The 16,656-nt window shown below is 48.2% G+C and overlaps 2 protein-coding genes across 8 annotated transcripts in view; both read left to right on the top strand.

Annotated features, from left to right (window-relative positions):
* FLT4 (fms related receptor tyrosine kinase 4) overlaps positions 1-6,577 on the top strand; it is a 57,612-nt gene extending 51,035 nt beyond the window's left edge. For 3 of the 4 annotated variants that reach the window (XM_068205901.1, XM_068205899.1, XM_068205902.1), the window contains exons 28-30: positions 322-442; positions 1,203-1,288; positions 2,614-6,577. In XM_068205901.1, coding sequence (XP_068062002.1) covers positions 322-442; positions 1,203-1,288; positions 2,614-2,833 — 427 coding nt within the window. In that variant the 3' untranslated portion in view covers positions 2,834-6,577. The remainder of the gene's footprint in view (positions 1-321; positions 443-1,202; positions 1,289-2,613) is intronic. The other variant, XM_068205900.1, reaches the window with a different exon arrangement.
* Positions 6,578-10,237: 3,660 nt separating this feature from the next.
* Positions 10,238-16,656, top strand: part of RNF130 (ring finger protein 130) — a 55,396-nt gene continuing 48,977 nt past the window's right edge. Inside the window, exons 1-2 of one of the 4 annotated variants that reach the window (XM_068205898.1) lie at positions 10,238-10,810; positions 10,876-11,166. In XM_068205898.1, coding sequence (XP_068061999.1) covers positions 10,738-10,810; positions 10,876-11,166 — 364 coding nt within the window. In that variant the 5' untranslated portion in view covers positions 10,238-10,737. Of the gene's footprint in view, positions 11,167-16,656 lie in introns of all 4 variants that reach the window. The other 3 variants (XM_068205896.1, XM_068205897.1, XR_011004336.1) reach the window with 3 other exon arrangements.

The raw sequence follows: 16,656 nt of genomic DNA, 5'->3' as shown, positions 1-16,656 counted from the left end.
TGTTCCTAACTGACCCAAACAATTAGTCCCAGGACTCTTCTCTCTGGTGAACTATGTGAGGCCTGGGGTCTATATGACATTTTTTGCTTATCCCATGTGGAGAGGTTATTTGGGCCTGATTCAGTCAGTCTAGTCTCCACTGCAGAAGTAGTATGGGGTTAAGAGGTCTAAGGTGACCCCATTACCCTCCCCAAATCCACCACTTGGGTCATCCTCCTCCCTGCATACTTTGGTTGCACAGTGAGGAGGCTGAGTTCAGGTCCTGTTCATTCAGGACATTGACTCTTGCCTTTACTGAATACTGTATGCTTCTGTTGGCAGATACTACAACTGTGTCTCGTTCCCGGGTTGTTTGACGGGAGGAAATCAGATCAGGTGTCCATCCAGGATAAAGACGTTTGAAGAGTTTCCCATGACACACACAATGTACAAGGCACACCCGGTGAGTAGCATCTGAGTGGATTTGAGCAGGGGGCAGTCTTTTCTGACACCTTTACTGTTAAGACTGTGGAAGGAAGATCACTTCTATCTTATGTCAGTCTGTGTGTCATTCCTGTTTGGTCCATCCAGTCCTCTGCACATTCATTTCTCCATCTGGCACCCAGGGGTTTCTCTTCAGCATGGTTCACACTGCCTTAGTGGGAAAGGGGGAGGTTAGATATGCAAACAGGGGGACTATAAAGTACCTCAGAGAAGAGCCTGCTCTTCACCCTCTCAAATCTGTCAACACAGCCTGATTAAGCACACTGAAATCCTTCCAGGACTAGGTAAACCCAGAGTGTTTATCTGCAGCTCCTGTACCTTGGTCCACATGGCAGTGTGCAGTAGGGACCCTCCAGGTCTCTCTGAACTGGCCTGGTACTGATATCTCCTCTAGCAGCAGAACTGAAGTCATAGCTCCACTCTCATAGGAAAATATCACCTCTCACAGATTTGATGATAATACATCTTCCAGCCAGGGAGCACTCTTTTTTTATTCCCCAAAAATGACACTGAACTAAGCACACAAATCTTACCTTTTTACATGCTGCTTTTAAGAAAATCAGACACAGCAAAGCTATGGAGCATGGTGGTAAAGTGCTCCTACCCCTTCTTCCCCATCACACATACACAGGATCTCATCTCCTGAATGATTTCTCCTCCCTTCCCACTCTGATCAGTCGACAGGGACGTTACTGATAACTCCTGTTGCTTCCTTCCAGGACAATCAGACAGACAGTGGGATGGTTCTGGCATCTGAGGAATTTGAGAGGATAGAAAACCGACACAGAAAAGAAGGTGGATTCAGGTACTCCTTAAGCCTAGCCACTGAGGCCTTCCTGCTGCCAAATGCAGTGAGACCAGGAGGCAGCTCCTGGTATCTCCCCACAGGCTGCACTGCTTGGAACTTTCAGCTGTGGGCCCTGAGCCAGATAAGTCCATGTACTCATTAATGAGAGGCAAAACACAGGAAGAACAGACAAGACTGCTGTTTTCTAGGGTTTAAAAATATAAACTGTGCCCATCAACGAGAATGTGCCTGTTAAGATAATGCGGCACAGTGGAGTGATGGTGTTAATGAGACTGTTAATGCTTATTGACATTTTCTGGTGAAATGTGTCAGGGCTTGCTCAAGCAGTGGCAGATGGGATGGGCAGAAACTATGTAGCTGCCACCCTCTTCCCTCCGCCCTGACCCATGGGGTACAGGCCCTGAGGTGGTGATGCAAGGATGGGACAGGCCTTAGGAATCACCACAAGATGACATGGAGCCTGGCAGGTTGAGCTGGCACTCTCAGAGCTGAGGATGTTATGGATGGTTATGTCCTTGACCCAGGCTTTGAAACTGGAGAACCTGTACAGCTCATCTCTGCCAGAGCAAGCTGAGACCTTGTCTCTGTGACAGTGTGTTGAGCAAGCCATGTCACCTCATATGTAGACAAGGCCAGTCCCAAGACTCTTCCTCACCTCCTCTGCCTCCCAACATCACATCGGACTGGTCATTGTCTTTTCTCTTAGCCATAGCCCTGTGGCCTTTCTGTTCTTGTATCAAACAGTCTCCTGCTTCTTGTCCTTGTCCTCTTTTCCCTAAGGTATGTTCCTGTTGTCTCCTACACCTGATGTCCCATCTCCTGGAAAACACTACTCTTAAAATACTTGAGTGTGTCCCTGCCTCTGCTCTTGTGATTTCTTGACAGTCACCTGGTATTGGCAGGCACTGAGATGGGACATATGACTTCTGCCCACATCTTCTTCATCTTCCTTTGTTTCCTTTCCCCCATCCTGGCAGATGGTTTGTATCAATTTCTGTTATTCCTGCCAGGTCTAGAAGCAATTAAGGCAATGTCTCTTGTCTCTCCCTACTCATTGGGGTCCCAACACTTCCCTGTATCTAGAAGATATCCCAAAGGTTTCTAGGAGAGCTGAAGTAAGTTTGCCAGCTTATGTGCAGATTTGTCACAAAACAAACAGACTGTGCTTAGATTTGGAGCAAGGCCTGGTTTTGTGCTTTGAAAAGGAGGTGCAAGTCCATTCCTGACCCTGTCTCTGCTGTATGCATTAGAAGATGAGATTTGCTGAAGCTGGGACCTCTCTTGGAGTGCCAAAGTTAATTCTGTGTTTCTCCCCCTCACAGTAGTAAAGGGCCCGGTCGAACCATGGAGCTCTCAGGGGAACAGTCGGACCTGCGGGGCAGATGTCGGCCGTCGTATGGGTCCCATGTCGGAGGCCAGACTTTTTACAACAGTGAATACGGGGAGCTGTCGGAACACTCTGAGGATGGCAGCTGCACCCCGCCCGGAGAGGGGGCCAGTCCCCCTACTCTCCACGCTTCCTTCTTCTCCGAGCAGTACTAATGGCACCAGGCCCTGGAGGCGACTGCCAAGGCCCTCCAGGCACATCATCAGGGTCACTCAGAGCTTCTCCTTCAACCTATGTCCAAACCCAACCGGGAACCTACCCCAAAAGGACGGGGAACACCAATGTCCTTGGAACCACAGCATGAACCGTGCAGCACCTCCAGCTGCAGCTTCCCTGTACTGTGACTGGAGAGAGCACATCACTGATTCCTCACATTTCTTTTATTCCTGCACCTCGGACAGATGCATTCTGCCCGAGAGTGGGTGCCTGTGTTCAGCACTATGGCACCTTCTGCCTAACATCCAGCCTCTGCTCAGATCAGCTTCCCATTCAGAAAGCTCATTTCAGGTCAGATATAAATAGATCTGTCTTAGTCTCAAGTTTCTTCCTGGTGTGCAGCCTGAATGTTTTTCCTTGGATTGCTTCCTCCTCCCCTCATCATGATGTCAGCTGCTGAGCTGTGGAGCAGAATCAAAGGGAAGAAATCCCTAGTGGTATTAGCAGCAAGAGCAGGACATTTTAAAGAGGTGTACAGACAGATCCCGAGGGATCTTTGTAAATGTCCATGCATGCCGCTCATCCTGAGTAGGTGTCAGCCTCTCCACCTCCTCTGCAAGCTACACCCACACCCCTCTCATATCTACTGGGGGGAAACCTGCCAATCTGCCTTATCACTAGGATTATTGTAGCCATCTCAACACAACTAGTGCTGAGTAGGTCATCAGCGGATGGCTAAAGTGCTCCTGGAGAGATAAACAGCAATTTTTTTGCAGGTCGTGTGCAAAACAGGTTCTTTTATGATCTCTGCTGGGAGCAGGTTACTCACAGGTCTGCTGCTCTTCCCTTCCCCTTCTCCCAGAATGGTGCTGAGGTCATTTGTTTCTCAAGTGAGAAATTAAAGCAAAGCTAGGTTAATTTGAGCTGGCTGCTAAACACAGAGTTTGCTGGGAGGAAACAGATCAAAAGGGCAGGGAGTGAAATGTTTATTTTCCAGCTGCTGCAAAGCATTTTGGAAACAATGGAAGGAACAGTGCTCCAGCAAGAAGGTGCTCTGGGTTGAATCCCCTTGTGTGTTGACATCACTGAACACATGAAGCCCAGCATCTTGCCAGGGTTCAAGCCCTGATTCTCCTGGATGGACAGTTTGCACCATGACTTTTCCTGTCTCCCAAGTTCCCTGACTCAAAGGAGGCACTCTCTGCCCAGTGGGGTCCTCTCCAGTTTCTTTTGCAGAGCTTCCAGCAGAGCATACTTGACTCCAGAGGATTAAGAAACAGTTATTTGCTGAGGAAACATCTCCTCACTTTGGTTTTTTGTTTCTAAGAGATACTACGTGAATTCAGAGCTCTGGGGAACCTCCGCAGCCCCCTCTATAGATTTCTGTACTGCTGCCTCACCAATTCCCACTTACTTTCTTCCATCCTGCTCCCAAACCAAGAGCTCAGCCACAGAGCACGGTTACATCATCTCCTCAGGAGTCTGGATGAAAAAGCTCGTTCGAACAGCTTGTCATCATCTCTTCTCCCACATGCCCGTGGCTGGCAGAGCTCTGTGCATCAGAGCATCTCAGCACCAGGGAATTACTGCCTGTGGGCCACACCTCTGTCACAGAGCCAAGGGTTTGGACTTGTAAAACTGTGTTTCCTGTCAGATGTACAGCTTTCCCAAACTTTATTTCTTTTCCAGCAGAGGGTATTACGCGTTTCCCGACGTAAGCCTGTGAGTCCTTATGGATGATGTTGCCAAGTCTTAATTATAGTTCTCCACACTAGTGTAATGGGGAGATTTATTTAGCACATGGGAAAAGCATGCTTGTCATTCAGGTTCTCTAAGCTTGTGCAGCTCGTTCACTGTTCCACTCCCTTTTTGTATCAGAAGGATGACATGGCTGCAATTTCCATGGCAAAAAAGAGGCACAAAACCAGACCAGCTTGAGCCAAACTGGCTCAGGATGTGGAATTGGAAACTGCATATGATAATGAATTCCCTGACTTCTACTGGTGTCCCCTGAAGCTGCCAGGAATTTAAGCATCTTTAAGTAATTGTTACGACTCAGTAAGAATCCTCTGGCAGGAGCTGCTGGAGAGCCAGGACAAGGAAGTAGGACAGCCAGCAGGGTGTAGGTCAGATCAAATTCTCCTGCCCTCATCTTGCCCTGCTTTTTGAACTGGTGGTTCCCTTGGCAGAAGGAAGGCTGCATGTGACTTGTGCTGCTTGTGACTGGCATTGACGGGGGTAGAAGGTGACCAGCTGAGCTAAATTCAGGCTGCTCACAGGGTGATGTGCATCCACGGGCCCAGACTCTCTTGTTTCCAGTACTCCATGAAAAGTTCTCTACCTGGAAACAGCCCCATCTAAGAGAGGGCCCAAGAACAAAATAATAATCAAAAACCAGAATTTCAAAGTAGCTGTTAGTCCCTGTCCATATGTAAGGGATAGGTATGTGTCAGCAAAGCATGACATTTGCTGGGCATGGCAGGATTCCTCAGCAGAAAGGGGACAGAGGCATCTTAGTGCCCAGGCTGGTTGTCAGCATGGACATCCAGCCAGTACAGCTGCACTTTTTCTCCAGGTTTAGCTGTAAATTGCTCACAATCATCTTTGTGGAGAGGGTTATATTGTTAAAACAATTTTTGATGATCCCCTGCATCACCGTGGGGAAAGCACTTCTGTGTCATCTGATTTTTGACCATTCAACTCCACAGAAGTTTATTTTCTCTCTCTTGCACCATCTAGATGGGGGGTAGAATCAGATCCTATTGTGTCTGTGTCAACAGTATTGCATGAACAATGCAGCCTGATAGGAGCAAAATCTGGCTCCTCTTCAGACACTGCTGCTGATGAACAACTGTAGTGTGGGATATTGAAGAGCTGTTGAGACAATTGTACTTTTGGTATACTAAAGGTATACTAAAATTAGATGTGCAAACCTGATAACCCTTCCCATTCTCTTGAATTATTTCTGGCTTTTTATTTTTACAGTCTCCAGATAAGCATGTAGTGAAGCTGGTCTGTTTTGGTTTTAAGATGTGAGAAAGAAGTGTTGTCTATCTTTCCACAGCAGCAAGGGGGTATTTCAACGTTTAAAACCCAGGTTTTGATATTTGTGTGTGCTCTGTTCAAAATGCACTCTCTGTTTGGTTTTGTTTAGGCTTCTTACTGGAACTCAACATTGAAGCTAAGCTATTTATCATCATCACCTTCCTTTAAAATGGCTGCTTCCACTCTGTGCTCAGTCTCACTTTTCTTTACAAAATGCTGATGTTGAGAGGACATTCCTCCCTCCTGAAAACAAAGTGTTGGGTCCCCTACTTGCAAATACACGTGTGTCTCTGAAGAAAAACCTGTGTATCAAGTAACACTACATTTATATTGCAATATTTTAACCTGGTACCTGTTGTTGCTGTAGCAGCATTCAATGTTTCAGTGGGCTGCCTTTGAAGCAAGTAGGCTAAAACAGGGGTTATGTGTGAGTACAAAGCATGGTCTGTGTGTGTGTGTGTGTGTGTGTGTGCTGTGGGTGAGTGTGTGGGTATTTGCACGTGAGTTTTCCTACCAGTGAGCGTTATGTGAGTGATTGTAACTCACGTTGAGTCCTGTCTCTGGGAGTTCACGGTTATATATCAAACCAGTTAGAACACTGCTTCCTTTCCTCTTCTCCTATAGTACTTGTTATCCTTTGTCATTAAGAGTTTTGTTGTAATATCTAAATGTGAAAATGAATAAAGTCATAACTGGCAGCTGCTCTCTGGTTCCTGGGGCCACCTCTGCCCCTGGGGCAGCCCAGCCCCGGCCCAAGCCATCAGCACATTTTGGGTTTATGATTTTTAGTTTTGCGTCCATTTGCATTTCCCTGCATCTTCTAGGAAACAGTTGGATGGATCTTGTGGCGTTTCCATCCAGGATGAAAGTGTCATTTCTTATGGTGAAGTCAGATTCTCCTTGGTGAAGCTCGCTGTCTGAAGCAAACACAGCACCCAGCCCTGTGCCACGGATCCACCACCCATTCCTGTCACCTCGGCCCTGGGGGTCTCAGCCCTGGAGGTGTCCAGCCTTCCCGTCCTCATTCACTACACGTGGGGAACCAGAGACCCCCGGACCCCCCTTCTCCTCAGGAATCAAACCCCTCCTGGACGCTCTTTCTCAAGGCAACAACACCCTCTGGACTCCCCTTCTCCTGACGGTACCAAACCCCACAGAGCGCCCTTCTCAGCGCATCAACACTGGTCCCCGCCCAGGACCCCTCTCCTTCTAATGGCACCCAACCCCGCCTCGGTCCGTTCTCCTCGTGGCACCGACCCCCGGGGTCATCATTCACGTTGTCATCGTTCACCATCATTCACATTGTCATCATTCACATTCAACACCATTCACGTTGTCATCGTGGCACCAAATTCCCTCCCGTTGCCCTTCTCCTCATGGCACCGACCCCCAGGCTGGACCCCGTTGTCATCGTGGCACCAAATTCCCTCCCGTTGCCCTTCTCCCCATGGCACCGACCCCCGGGCCGGACCCCGTTGTCATGGTGGCACCAAATTCCCTCCCGTTGCCCTTCTCCCCATGGCACCGACCCCCGGGCCGGACCCCGTTGTCATCGTGGCACCGAATTCCCTCCCGTTGCCCTTCTCCTCATGGCACCGACCCCCCGGCCGGACCCCGTTGTCATCGTGGCACCAAATTCCCTCCCGTTGCCCTTCTCCTCATGGCACCGACCCCCGGGCCGGACCCCGTTGTCATCGTGGCACCAAATTCCCTCCCGTTGCCCTTCTCCTCATGGCACCGACCCCCGCGCGAGCGAGCCCCTGGCGGTGCCGCCGGCGGCCCGCAGGTGGCGCCCTGCGCCCGGCGGCCGCGGGCCCCGGCGGGAAGATGGCGGCGCGCCTGTGGCCGTGTCAGCGCCAAGGCCGGGGCGGCAGCGCGGCTGAACGAGGTGTTCGCTGTGAGAGGGGACACGAGTGGATTCATGAGCATTCCCCTGAAAAACAAAACCAGCAGGAGGTCAAGGAGCGCTCAGGCACGGCTCCCTCTTTACCGCTGGGCGGACCTGTGAAGACATCAGCACGCTTTTAGTCATTTGTCTGACTAAAATAATGTCCCCTGAAGAAAAGACAGTGGCAGAGACACAGCTGAGGGGACAGAAGGGGGACATCTCTGCTCCTCTCCATCGTCATCCCTTCATCCAGCTCCACCATGGGGTGAAAGCATCCAAAAGGACCTTTTAATTTTCCTTTCCCCATCCAGGCGCCTGCCCATCCGGGGAATGAGGAGGTGGAAGCTGTTTTGCTGATGGAATATCCTATTTTGACACATCCTGGAGCAGTGCTTGGCTGCTCCTCTTCTGGGGCCATGAGTGGTCCCCCTTGGCTGCCCTTCGCCTTCTTTCCAGCCCATCCATAGGGCATCCATAGGACAGGCTGGGAGGAAGGTGAGGAACAGCCTCCCAACCGTGTGAGCGGGGACGGGGATGGGCATGGGCATGGGCATGGGCATGGGGAACCAAGGAGGCAGCCCTCACACAGGCATTGGAGCACCTCTCTCCATCAGAAGCACAGCCCACAGGAAACTGGATGGGGCAAAATAAAAACCAGCCATTTCGTGCGGTTAGCAAAGAACTGGGGATGCTCTGGCTGGGCTCCTTGTTTTGCTTCTAACATGGCCAGTGAATACATCCTCAATGCTTTTCAAAAGTGTTTTGAGATCCTTCTCTGAAGGTCAGCATAGTGATAGCAAAAAATCCTCAGGCTCCCGGGACTTCTTGGCCCCTTCTGAGGACATTTCGGCAATAAAGCACATGAGTTTGCATCAGAATGATGCAGAGCTCTTAGTGCTGAGAAATCAAAGCAAGAACAGCTCCAAAACATGTTCTGCACACTGCAGTGTGTCAGCCACAGCTCTCTCTCTGTGGCTGGGGTGAAAGTTTGGGTGAAATGAGGAGGCAATCAATAGCATGTGGTTCCTCATCCAGCATGTACCAAGAAGGGCAAAATTAAATTTAAAAAAAAATGTAAGCAGAACATTCAGTTGCTGTTTCAGAATAATTTCCTGGATTGTATTGACATTTCTACAGAGCTTTGCAGAAACAGCTTCTTTGAGGATTTTACAGAGCCACACATGCCTTTAGCAGTGTCCATACATCCCTTCTGCTCCGAGGTGCAGGTTTCCAAGCATGCTGCTTTCCTTGGAAAAGGAACAGGTTTCTCCAAGGACGGGATAAAACTACTTGCATCTCAATGAAATAAACAGACTGTGCTTCAATAGTGTGATCTGACACGTGTGTGTGACCAGGTGCATCGCAAATGAACAAAATACAAAAGTTCCCAGAAGAAAACAGGTTAATAAGAAGCATAGGTTAAACACCAAAATTATCTGAGGGCCTTCCCATGCAGCTGGGGAAGTCACCAAGGAGACCATATCTCAAAAGAACAGCTCCACACCATTTTTTCAGAAACTTAGAAAATATCCTAACTCACAGTCCTGCAGTAATTGTTCTCTTTGCTGTAACTAATTTTCAGTTAGTTTGTCTTTCAAAACCCAAGGAGGCCATTACAGTATTTTGTTACATCTCCCAAGAGGCTGAAATCCTTAAAACTATGTTAGTTGATCATTCATCAAACCCTATTTTACAGTGTTTCCTGGGATTAATATTTATTAACAATATTCGAGTGTTTGTACAATTTCCCATTTTAGTACGTCAGAAGCAAGTAACGACAAATAAGGTAGGAATGACCGAAACCTGACGCACAGGCTGCGCTGTTCCTGCCCCAAAAGCCCATTCAGTTCTACCTGGATAGACTGAACACATCCCACCTGGTTTTCACACATACAGTTCTTTCACCCCCTATCTCTGACATGCTTTAAAACTCCTTCTTCATATCTTTTTGGCGATCGGCACTCCTGAACTGGAAATATATTTCTGAAAAGATGCTGAGCAGCCATGGGAGCCTGTATGTGTATGTGTCCAACATCTTAAGCTGCACCAGGAAAGGTTTATGTTGGACATTAGGAAGACTTTCTTCACAGAAAGGTGATTAGATATTGGAACGGACTGCCCAAGGAGGTGGTGGAGTCACCGTCCCTGTAGATGTTTAAGGAAAGACTGTATGTGGCACTCAGTGCCATGGTCTAATTGACATGGCGGTGTTTGGCCGCAGGTTGGACTCGAGGAGCTCAGCGGTCTTTTCCAGCCGGTGCTCGGTGCTTTGGGGCGCTCGATCCGATCCCGACGAGCCGCGGGTCGCTGGAGCCCGCTGGCCCTGCGGCCACCCCCGCCCGGCCGCGCCCACAATGACATCATACACCGCGGCCCCGCCCCTTCGGGTGGCCCCGCCTCCCGAGGGCGTGGTCATCGCCCAAGCCCCGCCTCTCGTCCTCGTGGCGCGGGGCGGGGCGTGCGGCGCCTGCGCAGAGCGCGGGGCTGCAGTCGAGGCGCGGGCGCGGAGCCGGTGGCGGAGCCGCGGGACGGTGCGGGGGGCCCGCCGCCCTCGGGGCGAACCGGGCATGAAGCGACGGCTGCCAGCTGAGGACGCCGGGCTGGGCACTGACCTGCGCCGCCTGCCGCACTAAGGCGGCGACGAGCCCCGAGGCGGCGCGGCGGGCCGCGTCCGAGACGAGCCCCGCGGCTGTTCGCGAGCGCGACTGAGGCGGCAGCGGCGGCTTCTGCCCGCAGCCTCCCCCGGGCTGTCGAGGGGCTGCGCGGGGAGGGGGCCGCGGCACCGCCCCCGCCTCCTCCCCTCCCCTCGCCCGGCCGGAGCTCCCCCGCGGCGGCGGGCGGGCGGTATGAGCGCGGCGCTCTGAGGGACCGGCGGAGCTCGGCTTCCCCCGAGCAGCCTCCCCTGGCAGCCGCGGCGGCGGATCGGACTCGGCTGGGACCTGCCATGACTCCCCTGGCTCCTCCCATGGCATGAGCCCGAGCTCTCCTCCCCGCTCCGCCTGCTTTTGGTCTCTCTCCGCTCCCGGGCTGTCAGATGGGATAGGACACACCCGGGCGTGCGGGGCTCGACGCTGCCGGGGGGGAGCGGCGGAGGCAACCGGTGACGGCCGTCGGCTCGCCCGGAGTCGAAGATGAGCTGGCGGTGGGCACGCCAGCACTGGAACGGCGGCTCCTCCGTGCTGCTGCTGCTGCCGCTGCTGCTGTGGCACGGCCGGGTCCGGCCGGCCGGCGCCGACAACGCCAGCCAGGCGTACTACACCGCGCTCATCAACGTGACGGTGCTGAGCCCCGAGCGCGGCGGCCCCACGCTGCTGCGGATCGACCGTGGCCGCTACGGGCAGGACTCCCCGAAGGTGGAGGTCAAGGGGCTGCTGGTGGCTCCCGTCCCTATCAATGGAGGTAACGCTTCCCTCGCTCGCTGCCGGGTGCTTGGTCCTTGCCTGGGCTGGGCAGGCTTTCCTAGAGAGCTCTGACAAACGAGGAGGAAGAGCTTGCCCAGAGGAAAATAAAATAAATCCATGATCCGAGAGTGTTGGCTTGAAAAACGGCTCAGCAAAGCATAATGTATTTTCCAGCATTGATCCCAGTAGATTGGGTGTACTGAGCGGTGAAGGTGTTATTCCTTAACTAATTACAGAGAGGGTAGCGATAGTTGACAGTATTTGGGTACAGCATTGCCTTGAATCTCAGAACAGCTGCATAGCCATCTCACTCTGCATCTGGATAGCTTTGGCAACTGCATGAAGTCACAGCTTTTCAGTGTGCAGTTCTTAAAAACACTATTTAAGCTGCCCATCAAGACTTGGAAGGATTGAAGCTACCAAGCTGTTGCTCTTATAGCCAGCCCAAAGTGCACTTGCTTGCAGTACTGAGCACTGGATAGAATGTCCAAATAAGTTTTGATTAAGCAAAGCTGTTGTCCATCAGTTCTTCTTTTGATAAATGCTGGGGTTTATAGAGAACACTAATTTGAACAGCTGAGGGTACTGTCATGAATTTTGCCTGAAGTGAAACTGGTATCTTCAGTAATAATGATGTAGTTTTAATAGTATCTTACTTTGAAAACCATTCTTGACATTATCTAAACTGCCATCTTTAAGAAATGGACCACTTGATGGAATACAGTGGTCCCAGCCTGCCTCCTGGACAGTAAACATCTGAATAATATATTAAGTGAAATACTGTAGTCAGTTAAAACTAGAGTCTAAGTGGTGAATACTAAGAGTGTTTTAGAAGAACTGATAGCACAAAACTAGTGTATTATTAGAAGCTTTCAACAATTTGCCAAATCTTTGGATCAAGAAAATACTTTGATGCTTCTTCAGAGCAAATGCATTCTGCTAGGCAGCCTCTCTAAGCTTCTGGTCCAGATGGATCAGGCTGTGCATCAGCAGGTGCTTGCCAGTCTTGCTGGACGTCAGTTTCATTAGCTGTGCAAAATATAACTAGAATATATTAATGGGGGTAGATTTTGGGGTGGAAAGGGGAGGAAGCAGAAATTGTTGAGGAAGTCTGCTCTAAAATTATTTTTATTTTTACTTCAAATCCTGTCTATCCGCTAACATTAATTATGTTGCAGTTGTTCTTCTGCTTCTTGATACTCCTCACATCCCTGGAAATCAGGTGTCTGTCCTGCAAGTTTTAGGCATGTAAACACTGCTACTGCAAGTAGTATTTTAACGGTTTTAAAATACTGCCTTTTAATACATGCAAGGTATCAAAGCACTTTATTTTTTTTGAGCTGTGTTATTTGTCAGGAAAAACTTTTGATTCTAATTTCTTTTAATCTGCCTCTGTAACCTTTTCTGCTTTTTTTTTGATATGCCTTCACTAAGGTGCAGTTTAAACACTGAGGGAGGCTTCGACAGCATTTTCACGGGCAGCTGATAATGAGAAAAGCTGAATAAAATTGTGAACAGTCTATAAACAGTATTTTTATACCTACTGCTAAGTACTGTGATGAATAACTTTCTTGAGAAAGCACAGCAGGAAGTGTGAAAATGTCAGACCTGACATGGTTTGACATAGTGCAGTTGTTAAAACTTTGTTATCAATTTTGGGGGAAACTCAGTTTTGCCCTTCTGTTTCATAACAGACAACTTAAAGCAAGCACAACAGCAGTTGTCTTCCTTACTTTTAGATGCTCTGAATTGTTCTGTGTAGATCGTTATATACTTAAATTTTATTTTAATTTTGCTGATGTGCCTGTGGTTTAAAAATGTTTCATGCAGAAGAAAGATTGGAATATTATATGCTTTTAGTTAAGCTGTTCTTGAACATCTGCTTTTTTATATTCAGATTTGATAAAAGATGATGCAGTCTTACTGAAAGTAATTATTTTCACCTTTTTTTAATCAGCCTGTTAATATTGCTAGTGAACTCGTTTGCAAATTTTTTTCTAATAGCTCTAAACATGAGTAGCTGCCAGCCACTGCTCTTAGAGCAGTAAATGCTGTACCCCAGTGTTCATGTATCCTCAGAAGAAAAGGACTCTACAATTGTTAGCAACTTTATTTGAAGGCACCTTGAATTTGAAACTGCTGTGATGTCAAGCATTCACCCATTTATGGGCTGTCTTTGAAATTTTCACAAATGTGGGTGATCTGTTAGCACCTTGATGGCATGGACTGTTTTAGGGCTGAAGTGTCCTTAATTTCACATTTTTGCATGCTCTGTGAAGAATCATAGAATCACAGAATGGTTTGGAATGGAAGATCATGAAGTTGCAACCCCCCTGCTGTGGGCAGGGATGCTTTCACTAGACCAGGCTGCCCAAAGCCCCGTTCAGCCTGGCCTTGGACGCTTCCAGGAATGGGGCATCTTATCACATCCCTTACTCACAGCCTGCAGGGAAATAAATGAGTTTACTAATTCAAGACTCAGGGCCCATGATCTGTTGCTGACCACACACAACTTGTAATTTTAAGTGTTCTGTGATGTTTTTTGACTTCTATTCTTGAATATACCTAATATTTTATGTGCTGCTTTTTGAAGATGCCAGCTCCATGTGGTCACCCATCCTTTAAATCTCAGTGCAGCACGATAGTCAATCACTTCTCCTGTTTCTTTAGCAGGATTTCTTTAATGGAATTCAACCTTGTCATGTTAATACATGTATTAAAACTCTTTCTGTGTTCTTTTTATAGAGCTTGTATGAAATTGATAGGGGCTTTCAAAGGCAGTGTTCCCCTGGGAGTGGGGTGGCAGTAACTGGCATGACCGCCTGTGAATGTGACTTGTGAAAGTGCAGCTCCAGTAAGCTCTTGGTCACAGTTGGTTGCTGGGTGTACATTCAGCAGCTGTGTGGGCATATTTTTCCAAGCACATGAAATGCACGATAGCAGCATAGTTTCTTTATTAATCTCTCTTCCGTTCTTCTACTTTGAGTTGCTTTTCTTACCTCCTCTGATTTGTTAATCTCTTGTCATGAGTTAATTTCTTATTAGGAGAGTGTTTTAAACCAATTCTGGACATGAATGCTTGCAGATTCAAAAAAAAAAAAACTCCTCTTGTTGTGCATGGAAGGATAGAAGTGAAATGAGTCTTCACAGCTTGATGCAGATTTTTCTGGTAGTTTAGTTCAGGTTTATAGTATTCCTTCAGTGTGGTTCCAGAATACTTCTCAGTCCCTTACTCTGTTATTTGTGACTTTGTGCAACCAGACATTTTCATAGAATCACAGAGTGGTTTGGGTTGGAAAGGACCTTTAAGATTCTCTATTTCCAAGCCCTCTGCCTTGGGAAGGGACATTTTCCTCGACCAGGTTGGTTGAAGCCTTTTCCAACCTGGTCTTGAACACTTCCAGGTAATTTCAGCCCAGTCCTCTCACAGCAGCTGCCTGGGTGCTCCTGGATGTCTGTCCATGCACCATGCAAGTGTTCAGCCCTGTGCCACTCCAATGACCTGTGCTTTTACTCATTGGTATTGGGTGCCTGACACCATTTGTGGTGCAGACCTTTAGGTGTCAGGCATATTCCCCTTGCCATGGCAAACCAAGCTAGAAGCCACTGAATACTCACCTTAATGGTTCTTGGTAGAAACGGCAGTGTTTTGTGGCTTAGTTCCCTCAAAAACATTCTCCATGGGAAACAAGACTCTTTGTGGCTGTTGAATCTGGGTTACTGCTTTTGGAGTCCTGTGTGAGGACTGGAAATTCAGTCTTGCATGCTCTGAAGAGTCCCCTTGCAGGACTTGCTGGGAGGTGAGGTTTTGTGCACCTTGACTGGCTTGGGAAGCAGGCAGGGTGACCAGGACTGGCAATGGAGCTGATAGGAAGAGAAATAGCAGCAGAGTCAGACTTGAAATGTTAAAATTCACTGAGCCAGTAGGTCAGGAACGAGCGGGTAAGGAGAGGTGGAAACAGATGGAGTTTAAAAGGCTTGTATGGAGGTGGTGGTTGTATGAAAGCTGCTTTGGAGAAAGGGCTCACAGAAAGGAGAGCTCTCCCGAAGGGATATAAGGGCTGGGGCTTGGCAAGGAGACTGAAAATGTGAGGAAAAACGTATGTTAGAAAAAGGTGAAAGTGTGGAAGAAACAATATTGGCTCAGTGTTAGGAAGGAGGTGTATCTTGTGCATAGTGCTGTAACTACAGCATTCTGTAGCATCTGGCACTTCATAAACATGTTGTGTGAACAAGTTTTAGCTGCAGAAGGTTGGAAATGCCAGTTTCCTGGTAACTGCGGAGCTTTAGGCAGCATTCAGACAGAAATTCTGGCCCAGAATCCAAACCAGAAAGGCTATTGAAAATACAACAAGCAAATACATCAGTAGAGTAGGGGAAGAAGGATCTTGTGCCGTGCTTCTGTCCTTCATCATTGATCTTTGTGTTCAGTGTAATTGGTAGTCATTAATTGATAGCAAAAGTGGAGGTTATATATTGGAGTATATAGCCATAATAGTAGAATACTTACCGAGCTAACAAGATTAAATCTGAACTATTACAGGAGTCTTCTAAGCTTCAGTGATTTTCTTTTGTTTAACCTCCTCCCTGAAACCAGATTACCTCTTGTTCAAAGAGTTTCTTTTCGTGCTAAAGCCAGCTTTAGTCAAAGCAATTACCTGAAAGAGCTGTTGAAAAGAAAATGTTGCTGTACATAACTCATTGATTCATTGGCACCACCTTATAAAGCAGAAATTATGACTGGCATGAATAAGGGCTATATTGATAATAGCACAAGTAGTAATGCATGGAAAGAAAATATGTCCATTGCATGTATTAAGTCCTAATGGGGTAGAAAATAGCTAGTACCATTCCTTGAAATAATCTATCAGCACTGCTGAGTTGCCTCTATGAATTTTCCAGCTGAATTCCTTTTCTCGAAATTTTATCACAGGATTATAATTAATGTGTTGCACAAAGCTGTCTTGTTTTACTAGTCAGGTGTTCTACATAGCATCTACCTGGGCAGCAGAGCTGTAGGGAGGGAATGCTTTGGGGTGCAGCCTGCATGGCACTGCACCTTCCTGTGTTCCTCTGTGATTTCCTTCCCAACAAGCCTCTTGATCTGCTGTCCCTCAAAATACTAGTGGTGTCTCTCCAGCTATTGTATTACAGTGATTGAAGGTCAGACTTAAAATGATTTCTGTATTGCAGCTGATACAGACCAGCTCTGGCAACTGGTGCTGGCTTTACAGATGACGGTATTAGCTAAGATGAAATCAATAGCAAGATATCTGACCTTTAGAGAAAAAAAAAGAGAAAAAAGCCCTGCGTGGAATAAAATGGTTAATGCCCAGAGAGTGGGATGTTTCTGTGAAAAGGGGACGAAGTCTGATAACAGCCAGTGCAGCAACCTTGGCTGAAGTGGGGGTGTCACAGTTGTGTTCGAAGCGATGCAAGAGCAGCAGGAACACAGCGTGAGAAAGAGCAAACCCAGGCACAGTTCAGA

The sequence above is a fragment of the Anomalospiza imberbis genome, chromosome 15 (genome assembly GCF_031753505.1).
Source record: "Anomalospiza imberbis isolate Cuckoo-Finch-1a 21T00152 chromosome 15, ASM3175350v1, whole genome shotgun sequence".
Lineage (NCBI taxonomy): Eukaryota > Metazoa > Chordata > Aves > Passeriformes > Viduidae > Anomalospiza > Anomalospiza imberbis.
This window is presented reverse-complemented; position numbering and strand designations above follow the sequence as displayed.